At 36.1% G+C, this 14,989-nt stretch overlaps 1 protein-coding gene and 1 pseudogene across 1 annotated transcript; both read left to right on the forward strand.

Annotated features, from left to right (window-relative positions):
• Positions 1–4,928: 4,928 nt before the first annotated feature.
• LOC137741210 (small nucleolar RNA R71) lies at positions 4,929–5,033 on the forward strand (annotated as a pseudogene).
• Positions 5,034–8,946: 3,913 nt separating this feature from the next.
• Positions 8,947–14,391, forward strand: LOC137738946 (heat shock 70 kDa protein 15). Its single transcript, XM_068478415.2, has 10 exons — positions 8,947–9,114; positions 10,275–11,462; positions 11,595–11,822; positions 11,936–12,031; positions 12,129–12,350; positions 12,773–12,967; positions 13,050–13,196; positions 13,309–13,458; positions 13,531–13,661; positions 13,819–14,391. The coding sequence occupies exons 2-10, from the start codon at positions 10,293–10,295 to the stop codon at positions 14,045–14,047; spliced, it is 2,568 nt and encodes an 855-aa protein (XP_068334516.2). The 5' UTR covers positions 8,947–9,114; positions 10,275–10,292; the 3' UTR covers positions 14,048–14,391.
• The last annotated feature ends 598 nt before the right edge of the window (positions 14,392–14,989 follow it).

A 14,989-nucleotide genomic window follows, 5' to 3' on the forward strand; every position in this document is an offset into this window, starting at 1 on the left:
AGCATCTATGAAGGTTTGACACGCGTTATGAATGGTGGTACAATGCTTGCATGAATTGTGTGAAACAAATGCACAAGGACCCAACGACTGGGCAGCTCATTTTCCAAGAACACCCAAACTAGATTCCAACTCCTTGGTAATCTTTAATATGTTGTACTATAATTTGGTTGCTTATCACTTCAAATATTTTGTTTCTTTATTTTTTTATCACTTATAATAATATATTTAATTACCGATTTAACATAAATATCATATCACATTTAACATGCTGATACAAAAATGTTAAAATCATACCATATTATATATAAAATATTTTTTTTGTTATAGATTAAAAATGTATGCAATTGAAATAGAAGGTTAATTAATTTCTCCCTTTTCCTATATTGTGATTGATTTCAACATTTGATTTCTGCCTGGATTTCAATTTATAATCAGTTAATTTTTCACTTGGTTAAGTGTGTATAACTTTTTAGTCTCAGTATTCCATATTTTTTTCTTATCTCCTTAATATCTCATAATTGTTTTCATTTTGGCTACTTCATTGTGAATTTTAATTTTTGATCATTACTTATTGCCTTTTGGGTTGTCTCTGAGATTTCACTTTTTATACCTAATCTATGTATTTAATTAACCATTTAGCAAGAAGGGGGCAAGAGGTATGGTCTATCTTAATATCATGTTTTCAATCCTAAATAAACACCGAATCATATAATTAGAATAAATAAATACAAGGAATGGTACTGAGGTTGAATAAATAATTTGCAATTTGGATTTACTGACTTATAAAATCACAATTTCAAAATTTTCAAATTGCAGATTAGTTATGCATTTTTGTGATACCTATACAGAGTGATTGATAAATATAATGATGTTTAAAAGTTTTTGTGAAGTCCAGATTTATTACTTGGCTTCCCTTGCCAAAAATTACAAATGTTATCACACATGCTCATTATTTAGAGTTAGGATACAATGCTGATCTGGGATGTCTACTGAGTTGGACTTGTCAAATTACCAGCCTTATACACTACAAAAGGTTTGAATCATACATTTGTATTTGCACATCAAACTTATTTTTTTAGATTTCTTTTGTTTAGTGTAGTTGTCTAGTTTTGTCTATTATCCAGCTGTCTAAGCACACAAATTAAGACAACCCACACGGGCCATCTGCCACTTTTTCTCGAAAAATGGATTTTCAGCCCTAGATCTTTCCAGGTTGATTTTACACATGACACGTGGCTTTTCATCCCCTCTCTGTGTCTGAAACTCAGTCATCTTTATAAAGCCTAGAAGCTTCATTTGTTGTTGGGGTTTTGAGATTGGAAAAGTTGTTGAGAGTTTTATTTTTATCTCCATCTCAGATCTCCTAGGAGCATCAAACATATTTTATGGGTAATGTTCTTCATTGAATATTTCTAAACCTGTCTTTGAATTGCTTGCTTAAATTAATTTTACATGCTCATTTGTTTTGGCTAGGAGTTTTACATTTTTAGAAAAGAGTTGATTTCAGCTTTGAGCTACCTCTCATGTTTTGTGACCAAATAACCATTGCTAGAGATAAACGTTGTAGGGTTTGCTAATATTGACATGTTGTTAACCAAGTAAACATAACTTAAGAATCAAGACTAAAACATAACTGAAGATCACACTGTCTTGTTTCAGTTTTATAAGTTTGCTTGGTTTATTTGCTTGTGGGCACCTAACAATCTGTACTTAGTTGACTAGTACGTTTAACTATTCAGTACAATTGATTTCAAAGTTTACACTATATATTATGAGTATTGAACTGAATTGTTGTTGACTAGGATAACTTGTAGTGAACTAAGTTTGATTCGTAGATTTACGTTTGTTTAACTGATACGAATTTGTACTTAGTTGACTTCTATCCAGCACGCTTTAATTCATAATTGCTTCGTCATTGATGTTTGCATAATGAACTGATACGTAAATGAGTTGAAGCTTAAGGATTATTGTCATGAAACTAATCTGGGCAGACTTTGATTATTTGAACATATTGGTCAGTTAGGTTTTGCTCCTACAACTGCACTTTTTATCAATGACTAACTTGTAACTAGTCGACTAGCTCATTTGACTAGTCTACTGTGCAAAGTTAAATTTTTATTTGCAAGAGATTCCGCCTAGTACCCCTATTTTAGTTTTTATTATTATGATTGTGTTATGTTTGCTCTATATTTGCTTAACTTAATTGTTATAAACTTATATTTTACTGTTTTCTTTCTATAATAACACAAAATCTGTTTTTTTCACTTGCTTGCATCTTTTCTTATATTTGCCTCCGTATAATACTGATGTAATTATATAAACTTAGTTCAAATCTCTAAATCCCATTCCACTTTAACTTTTTCCCTCTCTATATTTATAATGAGTTACAGCTCACAAAAGTCTCATAAAGTTCAATTTTTAAATGTAGGTACAAAGTAAATTTGGTTCTTGAAGAAACCAAACAAAATGAATGCTTTGATAATTGGTAAATCTGGTGAAATTTTTTTTGGCATGGCCTGCAAATATCTTGTATTAAATCAAAGATTGGTGGACCAGTAATAGTTGCCAAATGAATTTTTGAGGTTGATTGGGAAAAAGAATATTTCCCACATGCAGTTCTGGAACAAGAAAAATAATTTCAATTCAAATGATATATATCCTCATTCACAATGTGACTGGAGATACAACTATGGAATTTACAACTCCATAAGCATTGCTAAGAGAGATTACAGTATCTTCCACCACTGTGTCATCTTCGACTTCAACACTTCAAACCAGTGAACAATTGTATAAACGAAAGAGGAAATCAATCAGGCAGCTTTTTTTTACTAGCGATAAACAAAGGTTAGTTTCGTATTTTTTTTTTCCAAATATAAATTTCAAATTATCATGGATTCATGTCACCTAGCATTCACCACCCATTAAAAATCATGGAGTAGAAGAAATTTCAGAAGTAGATCCGAAAGAGGTAGATGAAGTTCCAATCAAATTGTTATAAAAGAAATCATCCTCAACTGGTGCAAAATCAGATTACACTCCTCCAAAAAGAAACTAGGTAAGTGTATTTTAACCCTACCTTTTCTTCAACTGAAAATTTATTGAAACACATATTTAACAACTATCTAACTGTCTTAACTTCTTTCATTTCCCTAAGTTGCTTTGTTAAGGATGAACATCGTTTTACCAAAACTCCACCTGCTACGCTGGAAAACATTTACCGTCCGTTGTTAATATACATGAAACAATATTTACAATATTTATCTACCATGTAAATATCTCTTTCTAACCTGGACTTCACAATACTTTTTGCATAAACCAGTTGTTGGGAAAATTACAAGAAAAATTGTAATATTCTTCTAAGAAGCAGGTAGACAATTAGGCTGAGGCGCGGGTATCTCGCTCTCTTTAAGGAGATTCAAGCTCGCTGCGGTTTTACAAAAGTTCACGAATCGGTGCAGCAATGTATATCTTGACTTGTCTCCTTCATGATACAACAGCCCAACTAAATTGTGTTTGACTCAAACCTTTCTGCACAAAAATAGAAGAGTCAAAAGCTCTTTGGCCAATATATGTAAAAGATAGAAAGTATGGAGGAATAAATATTGTAGTTATTAAGAAATTGTAAGTGGGATCATAAATAAGAAGATAATGGGAAAAATGCTAATAATTATATGTTTATTACCACCCTTAGTGAATAGGGTAGTAAACACAAATTAACAAAGAAAAATGCTACAAGAGTTACAAAAGATGAAAGGCTAAAAACTCCATATTAATTTCCCACCAACCACAAATAATGACAAATAAACTTTCCCACTAACAACCAAATAATGACAATTATAATTTATTTAATATTAAAAATGAATGAAATATGTCCAAATAATTTCTTCATGAAATTTGTCAACTGCTGACCTTTAGCTTTAGGCTTCAACCTTTCGGGATAAGGCATTGGAGGCACATAAACTCGTTCTCCAGCTTTTGCGGCAATTTCTGCACTGTTTTTGGATATGTCCAAAAGCTGCGTAGAATTTGCAAAAATATCAGATTTTGCAAAAATTCTAGAATCTATTTGTGGCTTGTGGCGCTGCCCGTGAATTTCCAGGACAATTTTCATCTTTGTTGTCATAACTTTTCCCAAAATGTAAAACTTTAACTGCCTTACAATTGGCACCTCCCCTCAAATTTGGTTCAATTTGGCTGCGAAATGTACTTGGTGCTCTTTCTGAAACCTGCAAAGCAATCTGCCCAATTTGTTGTTCCATATTTTTCATTGTTGCATGCATATTTTGGATTTCTTGACTGGTCTGTTCAAATCTTGTGTTTGTAGTATTTGCTAATTTTTCAATTGCAATCTCCCAAGCAGCCTTAGGTGTAGTAGGTTGTTGTACCTGCTATTGAAATTGTGGTTTAGAATGTTGATCTCTATCCCACTTTAGATTAGGATGATCTTTTCCAACCCGGGTTGTAGAAATTTGCATATGGGTCATTTCTTGGATGCTGAAAATTATTAAATGCATTAACTTGTTCTGCTGTAAACTCCAAATAAGCATCCTTCTATGGGCAGCTCATAAAATCATGTCATGCTGCAAATACGGTAGGCAGCTGTTAAGGGCTACTGTATAACAACCTGTGAATATGGAATTATTTGTAATAGCATGTCAAATTTTGCATCAAAATTTTCAAGGTTTTTCTCCATTTTTTCAATTTGTGCTGATACATATGGAGAACCATTAGACATCTAAAAAACAGACCTAGTTTACGGCTGCTCAACTACCCACTATTGTGCATCTGCTGCCATTTTTTCAAACAATAAACACGCCTCTTTTTGCATTTTTATCTTTATATGAACCTCCACATGAAGCATTGACAAGAGTTTTTGTAGTCATATTTAACCCTATGAAAAATATATGCATTTGAGTAATACCGTCAATACCGGAATGTGAACATTTTGTGATCAACTCCTTGAACCGTTCCCATGCCTCATGAAACTCTTCGTTTGGTTTTTGGGCAAAAGATGAAATTTGAGTTCTCATGTCAAGAGTCTTTGAAGCTGATTAATATTTTCTTAAGCATTTTTCACTGAGTTGGTCCCAAGTGCTAATGCTTCTAGATGGAAGTGTGAGGAGCCATCTCCTTGCTTGATCTTTCAAAATGCAAGGAAATAAACGAAGCTTAATAGATTCGGCTGAAAATCCTCTCACTAAAATATTATTGCATCCTATTAAAAATTTTGTAATGCGCATGTTAGGATTGTCGGTTGATAACCTATGAAATGTAGGTAGAATATTCAACATGTGATGCTTTATTTCGAATGTAGAACCTTCCTCAACTCTCGGATAACTAATGCACTTGGTATATGCTGTCAATGAATCACCTAAAGGATGCCCAGCCTCTGGAATAACAAAAGCCATTGTTTCTTTGTTGTGCAGATTCCCAGAAAATAAAGACTGCAGAAAAGTCCCTACTGGGAAGGAACCCACTGTAAATTTTGCTCTCTGCGTCTCCTTCTTAAAGACTGCTCAGGTTCTGGATCAAACGGAAACAATTTTTGCCCTGCTGAACAAGTGCTAACAATGCACATATTGTTGTAATATGCACTGCATTGCTGCAATATGTAGAAAACAATAAAAACGAATTTTTTTTTTTATAAATATTTTTTATATACAGCAATAACTAAATCAAAATCTAATTAGAACATATTATTTTAAATAATCCCCAGCAACTACACCAATTTCTTGATCGGTATTTTACCACACACGCAAAAAGGTTAAAAACTCCTATAATACTTATAAGAATGACAAGGATATTGTAGTATAAATGATTCTCGCAAGGTCGTTCTCCATATGAATTATTAAATAATTCGAAGCAAACCAAATTCTAATTAATTATTGTAATATAGAAATTTGAGATGATTGATTTTTATGATCTAATTTAATAAAATGAATTTAATTAATGGAAGTAGAAAAATCTGCAATATTAAAGATGAGGAAAAAAAAAATTAAGTTAAGAAAGCACTAGGGATCCACCGTCGCCTTAACAACCTATATAGTTCTCCCAATTACTTATGATTTATACATGCATATTTCAAAGGTTAGGTTTTCCTAATATATACCTACTTGGACCCCCAATATAGAACGTACATCAAACATGCAATCCGTTTGTGGTATTCAGATCAAATCTTAACATGCATGACTCATTAAGTTTTGTGAAACCTTTTGAAAAACCATGCAACCCTTAAGACATGGTATTCATCCTAAGTGAACTTGCACATATTAATCACAAGAAACCTTCATCAATTTCAGGGACCGACCTCCAACCAAAATTGCATCAAATTCCTTTTCTAAACATTCTAATGATCGCAAATTATCAAAACACTTAGACAATATAAATCGGTGATTAATAACTCGAAAATCTGCATGCATATAATGATAAACAAATTGAAAAGAAACTATATATTCTTATTAAGGCTCGTGGCCTCACCCTAACAAAAAGAGAATTAGTTATGCATATTCATAATAAAAATCACAAAGTTCTTTATTGAAATAATAAAAGATCGGAAACTCCTTGAATGAAAAAGTCTGAAAATCTCTAGACTTGGCAAATTTCCTCTCCCAAAGAACGCATGGAGAAGAAGTAGTTCATAATTAAGGCCGGCCAAGCTTATTTAACCTAGTAAAAATTAAATCCTCATAAGAAAAGGTCTTCCAATTGAAGTAGGAAACTAAATAACTAAAGTAAAATAGGAAACATATCCCTAAATTAAATGGTAAAACTTGCCTAAAATCTGCACAGTCACTTTTTGGGCCCCTAAACTGCTCCAAAACCGGCCCAATTTAGCTGGATCTAAAGTTTGGAATATTTTGAACACTTCTCCATAATGCCATGAACACATCAGGTCATCTTGGGCTCCAAAAACGCAATTTCAGCCTAGAAACGTCACTTTCCAGCACTGCACACTGCTCATTTATTCCATCGCCAGAAAGTAACTGCTTGGTAGAAAAATCCCAAATTTTGATACGAACGTCCTTCAATTTGAATCACTCCAAAATTCATCTGTTTGATCATGTTTTGCTCCAAAGGAAGCCGAATGTTCTATATTAGAAATATAAAACAGAGTATCAAAATTCTACCAAAATAATTACCAAAACATACTAAGAATAGGGTAAAATATATAATATAATATTGACTCATCAATGAAAAGTGTTCAAAATAATTACCAAAACCAGCATTTGCTAATTTTTTGTATCTAAATGTTCGTTCCACTTGAAAAGTGGATGCAACTGCTAAGTGCAATGGATGGTTGTAATATTTTTTGTATGTCTGTAAACAAAAAGCTTTCAACCTTTTATGTTTAAATTGTACAAATTAAACATTTCATCTATAAACCTTTTCCAACCTTTATGTTCTCAATAATGTTAATGTTTTGTGATACAATTTTTACAACTTTCAAACACAGTGTTAAATACAATTTTCAAACCTCTGGCAACGCGCGGGTGACCCATTATGGTATATATTAAATGACATGAGGTTTACTTGCACACTATCAACGAAAAATTGACGAAATTAAAACTTGAGCTTAACTCCTCAAAGATGAGAAGGTTCTTAAGCATTAGATCATATCAAAAGCACTCCTAAGGAATAACATAATAGTGATAGATAATTGTTTAATTATAACTGAGTGCAAAGAAGGTTAATTGAGCTACTGGCCAGCAGTGAGTAATTAACCTTCCGTTCCATGAGCTATTTTATTAATCTAGCGCAACAAAGTGCCCACAAGGAAGAAAGAAGCAAATGACACAAAAGACACTTGTATTCCTTCATTTGCTGAGATGTTGAATAAGTTACTAGTGCCCTGTTCATCCCAGCAATGAATTTTCCATAATGTCGGCTCTTGACACCCCTGAGTTTTATTTCCAACTCGCGTCTACGTCGATTTTCACTCATGGAGATAATAGGGAGAACCAAGTAAGCAGGAGATACTTGTCTGCTCTCCATTTTTCTTCTCATTCGTGTTCTTCATTGTGGTCGTTCTAAATTCACATCAAGCCATTATAAAGATTGGGCAACCTGCACAGGTGAGGGGGCCTTGTATTCAATTAAACGTTAATGATCTAAGCTAGTTAGAGAGCTTTAATATATATGCTCATGTAAGAACTTGAAAAAAGTAACGAAAAGAAACTAATTCTCAAACTCTCTTTGTCCTTTCTTACTTGAAGTGCCTCTTTGACCTATAATGTCGGTGCATGAATTCAATCGCCCAGGAGCCAATGAACTTCTCAGAAGGAGTTACAGAAGGACTAAACAAGCTCTACAGTTGCATGTTGGAACCAAAATATTGTCAGTACAACAAATCTTCACAACAAAATAAAATATGACAATCATCATGGTTACCTAGACCCATTCTTTCAACATGATCATTAAATGTCTTTGGCCCCAGTCATTTTGTCAATGCATAGTCTTGCATTGTGCCTATGTGCTTATGTGCTTATGTCCTCTTCCAAGAAATCACTCCTCCAACTAAGAGGAACAAGTAACCAAGAGTTGATCTATCAACACATGTAGCAAAAGCTGAATATGAATAACCGATAACTTGTAAGTTATTAGATTTCCAATATGTGATCATATAATATTTTATTCCGTGCAAATATGGCATCACTTTATTTGCAGCTTTCGAGTGATCCATCTTGGATTCAACTGCAAAACTGATGTCTGATCTGCTACAAGTATGTGCATACATCACACTTCCCACAACGATGCAGAGAGAATACTCTACCTTTCTCTCTAATTTCGCAAGTCCAAAAGAACTTTCTAGAAGAACAACAAGTATCTCTCTAAACGCCTCCAGCACCTTCCTAACATTAAAAAACAAATTAAATTAAATTAAAAAAAAAAAAAAAAAAAAAAAAATATATATATATATATATATATATATATATAGATATAACATGCGAAAATTATACAAACAAAAAAAAACCTCATTAGGTCTCTCTTGCAACCTTCTCTGTTTCTCCACAAAAGCGTTCCCGCAGAGGCTTCGAGAAACCCTACCGAAGCTCTCTCTCTCTCTCCTCCTTCTCGCTCCTCCCGTCCTCAGACTCTCTGTGGATCTCCCTCGAGGTACGCTCCCCAAAACCCTAGACTTTGCATGGGATCAGATCTCTATGTGAAAATGCTGTTAGATCTGATGTAGATTTTACCGTTTCCCGATTTGGATATTTTACGCTGGGTTTAGCCTCGGTGGGGTTTTGATTAATTTAAGTGTTGAACTGCCTCACTTTCTGCTGCGATTCAATTTTTTGCTTATATCTTTTTGGGTGTCTATTTTTGGGTTTGAGCTAGATTCGGTGAATATACGATTACACTAGTTTGAGCAGATTCTGGTGATTAGATAATCATGGGGTTTATTGACTGCCTGGGTGATTAGCGTTGGTTGGAATTTCAATCAGGATCGGTTAATTTTAATTTTTTTAAGGATTATTGTTTTGTATGTTATGCAATCTGAATGGGGACGGAGGGTTTTTTTATCCAAGATTTGCGGACTTATTTTTCTGTTTCCTTTAGCTACTGTATTATATATTTCTGATACTGTAATCACCGTGAGGACGGTGAAGATATTCATCATCCGATTTTTGGTTGTTTCTATGATTGAATGGTGGTTTAAGGGGTTTTGATTAATTTAAGTGTTGAACTGCCTCACTTTCTGCTGCGATTCAATTTTTTGCTTATATCTTTTAGGGTGTCTATTTTTGGGTTTGAGCTAGATTCGGTGAATATATGATTACACTAGTTTGAGCAGATTCTGGTGATTAGATAATCATGGGGTTTATTGACTGCTTGGGTGATTAGCGTTGGTTGGAATTTGCAATTAGGATCGGTTAATTTAAATTTTTTTAAAGATTATTGTTTTGTATGTTATGCAATTTAAATGGGGACGGAGGGTTTTTTTATCCAAGATTTGCGGAGGTGTAATTTGCGGACTTATTTTTCTGTTTCCTTTAGCTACTGTATTATTTATTTCTGATACTGTAATCACCGTGAGGACGGTGAAGATATTCATCATCCGATTTTTGGTTGTTTCTATGATTGAATGGTGGTTTCCCATGTGCTTTGTTTGAACTGGTGTTGTTGATTCCACGAGTTTCAGTTGTTTAGTGTATGTGGGTTCTTGCTTGATTTGGAATTTCAGTTTCAGTTGTTTTTATTGAATGTGGGTTCTTACTTGATTTTGAATTTTAGTTTCGGTTGTTTACTAAATGTGGGTCTTACTTATTTTCCAGATTTAAAATTCTACAAGGATGAGCGTGGTGGGATTTGATTTTGGCAATGAGAGCGGCATTGTGGCCGTAGCCAGGCAGAGGGGTATTGACGTTGTCCTCAATGATGAGTCCAAGCGTGAAACTCCGGCCCTTGTTTGTTTTGGTGAGAAGCAGCGGTTCATTGGGACAGCTGGGGCTGCTTCAGCATTGATGAACCCTAAGAACACAATTTCCCAGATTAAGCGCTTGATTGGTAAGCAATTCTCTGATCCTGTGTTGCAGAGGGATATCAAATCATTGCCCTTTGCTGTTTCTGAAGGGCCTGATGGATATCCATTGATTCATGCCCATTATCTGGGAGAAGCAAAGACATTTACACCTACCCAAGTTCTTGGAATGCTGTTTTCTGATCTGAAAATCATAGCCGAGAAGAATCTCAATGCAGCTGTTGTCGATTGCTGTATTGGGATTCCAGTGTATTTCACTGATCTCCAAAGAAGAGCTGTTATGGATGCAGCAAAAATTGCTGGATTGAACCCTCTTCGCTTGTTCCATGAAACTACAGCGACTGCTTTGGCTTATGGTATTTACAAGACGGATTTACCAGAAAATGACCAATTGAATGTTGCCTTTGTTGATATTGGGCATGCTAGCATGCAAGTTTGCATTGCTGGTTTTAAGAAGGGGCAGCTGAAAATATTGGCTCATTCCTTTGACCAGTCTTTGGGAGGTAGGGACTTTGATGAAGTACTGTTCCACCATTTTGCAGCAAAATTCAAGGAAGAGTACAAAATTGATGTTTTACAGAATGCAAGGGCTTGCCTTCGCCTTCGTACCGCTTGTGAGAAGTTGAAGAAGATGCTTAGTGCAAATCCTGTGGTACCTTTGAATATAGAGTGTTTAATGGAAGAGAAGGATGTTAGGGGAATTATTAAGCGGGATGAATTTGAGCAGATTAGTATTCCTATTTTGGAACGTGTGAAGGGACCTTTGGAGAAGGCCCTTCTTGATGCACAGCTTTCAATAGAGGACATTCACACAGTTGAGGTTGTCGGTTCAGGCTCTCGTGTTCCTGCTATAATCAAGATATTGACAGATTTCTTCAAAAAGGAGCCTAGGCGAACTATGAATGCAAGTGAGTGCGTTGCCAGGGGTTGTGCTTTGCAATGTGCAATTCTTAGTCCAACATTCAAAGTTAGAGAGTTTCAGGTGAGTTTAACTCTTGCTTTGTATGTGAATTTGTTTCCATTAGTTGAACCAATCTGTATGTTGTCTAACCTGCTGGCTTTTGCAAAAAATTATGTTTTGTTATTAACTAATGCTATCCCATTTAATATGAAGGTTAATGAGAGCTTCCCATTTTCAATTTCCTTGTCCTGGAAAGGTTCTGGTCCAGACGCTCAGAACGGAGCAGCTGAGAACAACCAAAATACCCTTGTTTTCCCCAAGGGAAATCCTATCCCAAGTATCAAGGCCCTTACATTTTACAGATCGGGCACTTTTTCAGTTGATGTGCAGTATGCTGATGTTAGTGATTTGCAGGCACCTGCAAAAATCAGCACATATACGGTGAGTGGCAAATTGAATATTGGATCTTAAACTTGTGCGCTCTAATTTCTCTCGACGCTATTAGGTTATCTGCCAGATATTTCCTAACATTCTACTACACTATACATGTGCAGATCGGTCCTTTCCAGTCCGTTAAAAGTGAGCGGGCAAAACTAAAGGTCAAAGCTCGCCTAAATCTGCATGGGATTGTGTCTGTAGACTCAGCAACTGTAAGATTGTTAAAAGTTAAAAGCATTTTGTGCTTCTAGATGTCTTTGGTTGATTATCTTCTTTCTAATTCTATTTGCTGTTCTTCACATGCTGTAGCTTTTGGAAGAAGAAGAAATTGAGGTTCCTGTCACGAAAGAGCAAACAAAGGAGGCTGCTAAGATGGAGACTGATGAGGCACCCAGTGATGCGGCTCCCCCAAGTACCAAAGAGACTGATGTGAACATGCAAGATGCTAAGGACACTGCTGATGCTCCGGGTGCTGAAACTGGTGTTCCCGAGTCCGGGGACAAGCCTGCGCAAATGGAAACTGATGCGAAGGTCAGTCGTCATGATTCATATGTGTTTATTCCATTTGTTATTTGTTATTTTCCTGGACCGTGGGAGGCCAGTAGTGTTTAGCTACCCAATTTGAGTCAGCTATATGTGGAGTAAGGAGATGAATAACTTATGCCTAACTTTCTATGCTTTGCTTTGATATAGTCTACTTGTGCTAAGCTTTTCGGTGATCATTCTTTTCATGTTCAATTACGTTAACTATGGGGAAGGGTTGTCAAAAGTCATCATAATCTTTTAACTCGTATAATCTACATTTAATGTCACTACAGAGAAGAGAAGGGATGATGGACTGTACCAAGTGTCGTTTAAAAATTCAGTTTTGGAATGGTTAAATGCTATCAGTGGTTTTATTTGGTTCTGTTTATGGGGACTGCACTCTTAATGTCTTGGTTTTTGCGATGCAGGCTGATGCTAAAAAGATAAAGGTAAGGAAAACAAACATTCCTGTGACAGAGTTAGTTTATGGAGGGATGCCACCAAATGAATTGCAGAAGGCAATTGAGAAGGAGTTTGAAATGGCCTTGCAAGACCGTGTTATGGAAGAAACAAAAGACAAGAAAAATGCTGTTGAGGCATACGTGTATAACATGAGAAGCAAGGTAGTTTGCTTGTATGTTCGTGACGCATTTTTATTTTTATTTTACCATATTTTTTTGCTAAATTTCTCTTTTGTATTGCCAGCTCAATGACAAGTATCATGAATTTGTCACTGAATCCGAGAGGGAAGCGTTTATTGCTAGACTTCAGGAGGTGGAGGACTGGCTGTATGAAGATGGTGAAGACGAAACCAAAGGAGTTTACATTGCCAAACTTGAGGATCTGAAGAAGGTGAGGATTTTCTTCTTTTAATGTGTTTTGGTGAGAAGTTCTCTGTTTTCTCTTGTCCAACTTGATGTTGGTTTTGATTCTTTTGAGCATTGGTGATTTTTTCAAATTGCAGCAAGGTGACCCCATTGAAGAGCGGGTCAAGGAGCATGCGGAGAGGGGAACAGTGATTGATCAACTTGCTTACTGTGTCAATAGTTACAGAGAAGCTGCAGCATCAAATGATGCAAAATTTGAACACATAGATCTGGCTGATAAACAGAAGGTAATGGACTCGACTTCCCCTTGCCCCAGTCTCCACCATTTCAACTGACAATATTCTTTCTGTGTTGTTTAGGTATTGAATGAGTGTGTTGAAGCCGAGGCCTGGTTAAGAGAGAAAAAGCAGCAACAGGATTTGCTTCCCAAATATGCCAACCCAGTACTCTTATCAGCTGATGTGAGACGGAAGGCTGAAGCAGTTGACAGGTACTATTTCTTGCATTGATAAATTTGTTTTCTTTGGTTAGTTGACGAACTGTTTGTCTTGGACAACAAGAACCTATTGCTTATTCATAAAGTCTTTTGGAAGCCTTTGGGATATCTGACAGTGGTAACCTCTTCTTTTATCCACTTTTGTTGACAGGTTCTGCAGACCGATAATGACGAAACCCAAACCAGCACCAGCCAAGCCAGCTGCTCCTGAAACTCCGCCAACCCCACCTCCTCAGGGAAGTGAGCAACCTCAGGGCGGAGATGCAAATGCCAATCCCGGCCCCACAGAGAATCCTGCTGACGGCGACAATGAGGTGCCACAGGCTTCTACAGAACCAATGGAAACCGACAAGCCAGAAGCTCCCCAAAGTTCTGCGTAGTTCTGTAGAGTATCCACCTTTCTATGGTTTTTATGGCGTTTCGGGATTTGATTCTTTAGCATAATACACTTCCATTTTGAGCCTTAAAACGCAGTTTGGACGGAGAGGGAGAGGCCCGTGGTGTGCGAAATGGATGATATACCTTTAGGTGTAAAGCCTTTTATCTGCTTGTGGTCTGTCAGTTTTTAATTATTGTACCGTACAATTGGTCTCTAGAATTCCGGATTTTTTGTGAAGGGTTTTGAAGAGAAATTTTACCCTCGGGGTCTCTTTCGCCTCTTATGATGGGATGGAGACCATTAGACCTTATACTTTTTCATTCTAATCTTGTTTTTCATGTGTCATTGATACTCTTTCTTCCTATATCTTTGAATTTATCTCCAAAATTGCTCGATTTTGTTCTGCGAATCATGCATTGATGCTCTTGCGGACAGGTTTTGAAATTTATAGTAGCATTTTGTTGGCATGCGAATATGTGCGTCAAGGTTCTCTTCGATGCAACCTTCAGTGCGCTTTCGTTGTCGCCCGGTGGAAGTGTGGGTTTTGGTCTGAGCCTGGCTTTTGGATTTCCATTCTCACCGGCAAAGATGATTTCTGTAGTACTGAGTGACGAGATTAGAATCTTTGAAGATGGAGCACGCTGTGGATGCTAGTTAAACTACTTTTCGTATGAATTATCTTTCTAACAGAGATAAGATTCATCGTTACAAGTAGGTTTAATCAAAAGTCGGTGATCACACTTTTATAATAGAGACAGGGCTACCTATACAACTGGAACGTTCATTCTGAAGCTCAACTATTATACGGTAGATGGTGGTTTTATTAACAATGATTATAAGGGATGGTTGTAAAAATACTGGTTGAGAGGTAGGGATGATGGCGGAAGTGGTAGCGGTCATGTTGAGGGTAATGGGTGAATTTGGTGATGGTGGTGCGAGATGG

Source organism: Pyrus communis, chromosome 9 (assembly GCF_041283825.1).
Source record: "Pyrus communis isolate YQ-2024b chromosome 9, ASM4128382v1, whole genome shotgun sequence".
NCBI classification, from domain to species: domain Eukaryota; kingdom Viridiplantae; phylum Streptophyta; class Magnoliopsida; order Rosales; family Rosaceae; genus Pyrus; species Pyrus communis.

What these genes read in the sequence shown, in the direction of transcription:
- LOC137738946 (XM_068478415.2), top strand. Translation starts at nt 10,293, where the DNA reads ATGAGCGTGGTGGGATTTGATTTTGGCAATGAGAGCGGCATTGTGGCC. An exon ending in TGTCTGTAGACTCAGCAACT is followed by an intron (nt 12,032 to 12,128) that starts GTAAGATTGTTA and finishes CACATGCTGTAG; the next exon opens with CTTTTGGAAGAAGAAGAAAT. An exon ending in ATCTGGCTGATAAACAGAAG is followed by an intron (nt 13,459 to 13,530) that starts GTAATGGACTCG and finishes TGTGTTGTTTAG; the next exon opens with GTATTGAATGAGTGTGTTGA.